This window comes from Impatiens glandulifera, chromosome 1 (assembly GCF_907164915.1).
Source record: "Impatiens glandulifera chromosome 1, dImpGla2.1, whole genome shotgun sequence".
Taxonomy (NCBI): Eukaryota; Viridiplantae; Streptophyta; class Magnoliopsida; order Ericales; family Balsaminaceae; genus Impatiens; species Impatiens glandulifera.
This window is the reverse complement of record NC_061862.1, coordinates 161,582,389-161,585,332: the sequence shown is the minus strand read 5'-3', so window position 1 is coordinate 161,585,332 and position 2,944 is coordinate 161,582,389. Positions and strand designations below refer to the sequence as shown.

The following is a 2,944-nucleotide window of genomic DNA, read 5'->3' as shown; positions in this document are numbered from 1 at the left end:
ATACAATGAAATGATTTGGGGTGGATTGAAGCCTTCGAAGCTACAGTTGATCCCATCCCAAGAAAATGGTTTAGGGCCACAAGGGTCTCCTTGCCAGTTTTTGTTCTTCAACACTTTGTATGTTGACTTTATCCCCATAATGCCACCAACTATACATATATGTAAAACATGAATCTGAATTGTTTATAATCGAACTCACTTACTTACTTGCTTACTTACCGTCTTGATCATTAGTCTGAGAGTTGAGTGTTTGCTTGATTGTGTAGAGATCGATCGCATTCAAGAGTGGAGGAAGCAAAGAATTCTTTGTGGCATTTAGAGAGAGCTTGTAAGTTGAACTAACATCTAATTGTCCTGTAGTAGTTTGTGCATGGAGATATTTAGGAGAATAGTGCCCAAACAATAATTTTTCGTTGACATAAATGTCAAATATTCGTGTTGAATTGGGAGTAAGCTCTGCAAAGTGCAAGTAAATATAGAATTGATCTGTAATATTATTCGTGGAATCCCACGTTAAAACTAAGGAGTCATTTGGGTTTTTGGGAACGCTGGCCGTATTCATCACAACGTTAGGGAGTTGGTATTCACTAGGCATGATCCGCGATGTGGTGGCTAGAGTACTAGTGCTGTCATCCAGGTCCACTGGCAGCCATATGCGGTCATAGACGTCATCTTTATACCTTTTTCATTTATCATGAGAAAACAAAAACATCATCACTAAAGTCCAATCCAATCCATCATGTATATATTATAGTCAATGAACTAGGCTAGCTACCTACCTATACAAGCTATTGGTTGATGAAGCCAAGTCCCATCTTTGATAATAGTTCAAAGAATACTTTGTTCTGTATATGGTATTATTCAGAGGCCTTATCTCTAGAGCTGATATGAAAGGGATTCCAGAGTTGGTATTGATGAGACAAACTTGAATAAAATCTGACTTTGGTACATATATGATCTCCTTTCTTATTGGAACAGATTCGTTGTAAATTTGCACCCTGTCCCAAAGGTCAACCCCGATCTGAAGATCAAAACTAGGGAGGGAATGATTGTTGTCATAGTTTGCATACAAGAATCTCCCCCTTATTAGGAATTTTGATCTTGATCCAACATTGGCCTTAGGTGGTACCTTTAAAGTGTAGCAATTTCTAGTTCCTTTGGGGAAGCTTCTAACATACAGGAACTGTTGATACAAAAACTTTGATTGGTATTCTGGGGCGATCATATGGCTTACTCCAGAGTCTATGAAGTCATAATCTGAATTATATCTCAATCCAGTATCTCTATCTGTATACCCATTAGGCCGACCACAATCTAAGCTTATGAATCCTACAAGAATGAAAAAAAATAATCGAGTTTTTAAATATATAGATATTGGGAAACAGGGAAAGTAGGTAGGTACCTGATTGATCATCATCCTGTTGTTGGGCATGTGCAAGGATGAGTTGCAGGAAGATTAGATGAATAAGAAATTGGAATATGGTCATACAATTCGCCATCAACCTTATAAATTTGTGATCCAAATAAGGTCTGCTCTGTTCCCCAAGCTAGTATATATGAATTTTTCATGTTGGTAGGTAATTAATTTATTAATTAGTTTGTAGGACATGGTCCAATGTGACAATGTCAACTTCATAATTTTAATGAAAAATGTCAAATAGCTAGCTAGGTTGATCAAGTCATATCTCACATCAGCGTTAGTTACAATCCAAGATAAATGTGGACAAGGAGCAAGTTTTGCTTTGCTGAGGATCCCTTCAGTTCTACCATATTGATTAGGTTAGGTTATTCCAAATGATGATCATTCACCCATTGTTTGGGAACAGAACTTACAAATACAAGTGTTATGGTTAGGTTCATGGAGGTATTCTTACTCTCCATAAGCTTTAAAAAAAAGGTTTTTCACTTGGTTTTTCCCTTGCTAACAGATGCAATCTCTGTCTTCAAGTTGAAGTTGAAGAAACGGTCAAACATATTCTCCTTCATTGTCCCATGACCTCTTCCATTTGGGTCCTTCTTTAAAACGTTATAAATTATCCATGGGTCATGTCTCATAAATTAAGAACTTTTGGTAACAATGGAACTCCAGATGCTCGAGAGGAGTTATTAGCAATAAATGGGAATGCATCTCACTTACTATACGGTGGATATTATGGAAAGAACGAAATAGAAGAAAATTTTCAAGATAATTTTGAGACCGGTAGAATTAAATGTTTTTTTTCTTTAAACTTTTGCATCAATCAAGAAAAAAAGGGTATGCATCGGATGGGACTATCTCAAATTTATTGAAATATAATTTTATTTTATTTTAGTTTTTCTCTTTCTTCAACATTTTTTTTCTGCAACTGTCTAGGAACGTTTCTTACGTTCCACTCTTGATTTCAATAAAAAAAATTGACATTTAAAAAAAAAAGTGTTATGGGTAGGATAACAATGAATGTGATCACTGTAAGAAACATAGTTTCTTCCTACGCAAAACCTTTAACAGCGTCGCTAGGACACAAAATAGGTGTCGTTGAAAGCTGCATCAAAAGTTTAACGACGGTTAAACTAGCGCAGGAATGGAGATCAATGTGACGCTAATATTTACCGACGTTCAATTAGCGACATTTTATTTAGCGACGTTTTGAGAGAAAAAACAAATCAATTATGAAAGAATGTAATATTATTTTTTTAAATATTATATTTTAAATTTATATAAACCTAATTAATAAAAATAAAAATAAAAATTTTATATTTAATTATTGAAAATCTAATTTTTGTTTTTGAAAACAAGGTGTTTAATTAAACAACTTTCATCTAAATGCAACACTAAAACTTGAAGAAATCAAAATATATTTTATTGTAATTGAGAATTTTCTTATCTAAATACAAATATATTTATGTTTGCATAATCTAAATTATGTTAACATCACCTAGATACAAGTTTGGATGTATTTTAATT

At 33.9% G+C, this 2,944-nt stretch overlaps 1 protein-coding gene across 1 annotated transcript; it reads right to left on the bottom strand.

Moving 5' to 3' along the window:
* Window positions 1-211: 211 nt before the first annotated feature.
* On the bottom strand, window positions 212-1,499 carry LOC124913954 (putative leucine-rich repeat receptor-like protein kinase At2g19210). Its single transcript, XM_047454406.1, has 3 exons — window positions 1,403-1,499; window positions 780-1,329; window positions 212-680 (listed from the first exon to the last, which is right to left on the bottom strand). The coding sequence occupies exons 1-3, from the start codon at window positions 1,497-1,499 to the stop codon at window positions 212-214; spliced, it is 1,116 nt and encodes a 371-aa protein (XP_047310362.1).
* Between the last annotated feature and the right edge of the window lie 1,445 nt (window positions 1,500-2,944).

Excerpts from the sequence above, each read along its gene's own strand:
- LOC124913954 (XM_047454406.1), bottom strand. The coding sequence starts at position 1,499 with ATGGCGAATTGTATGACCATATTCCAATTTCTTATTCATCTAATCTTC. Across the intron at positions 1,330-1,402 it reads ACAGGATGATGATCAATCAG|GATTCATAAGCTTAGATTGT; the intron begins GTACCTACCTAC and ends TCATTCTTGTAG. Across the intron at positions 681-779 it reads TCAACCAATAGCTTGTATAG|GTATAAAGATGACGTCTATG; the intron begins GTAGGTAGCTAG and ends TAAATGAAAAAG.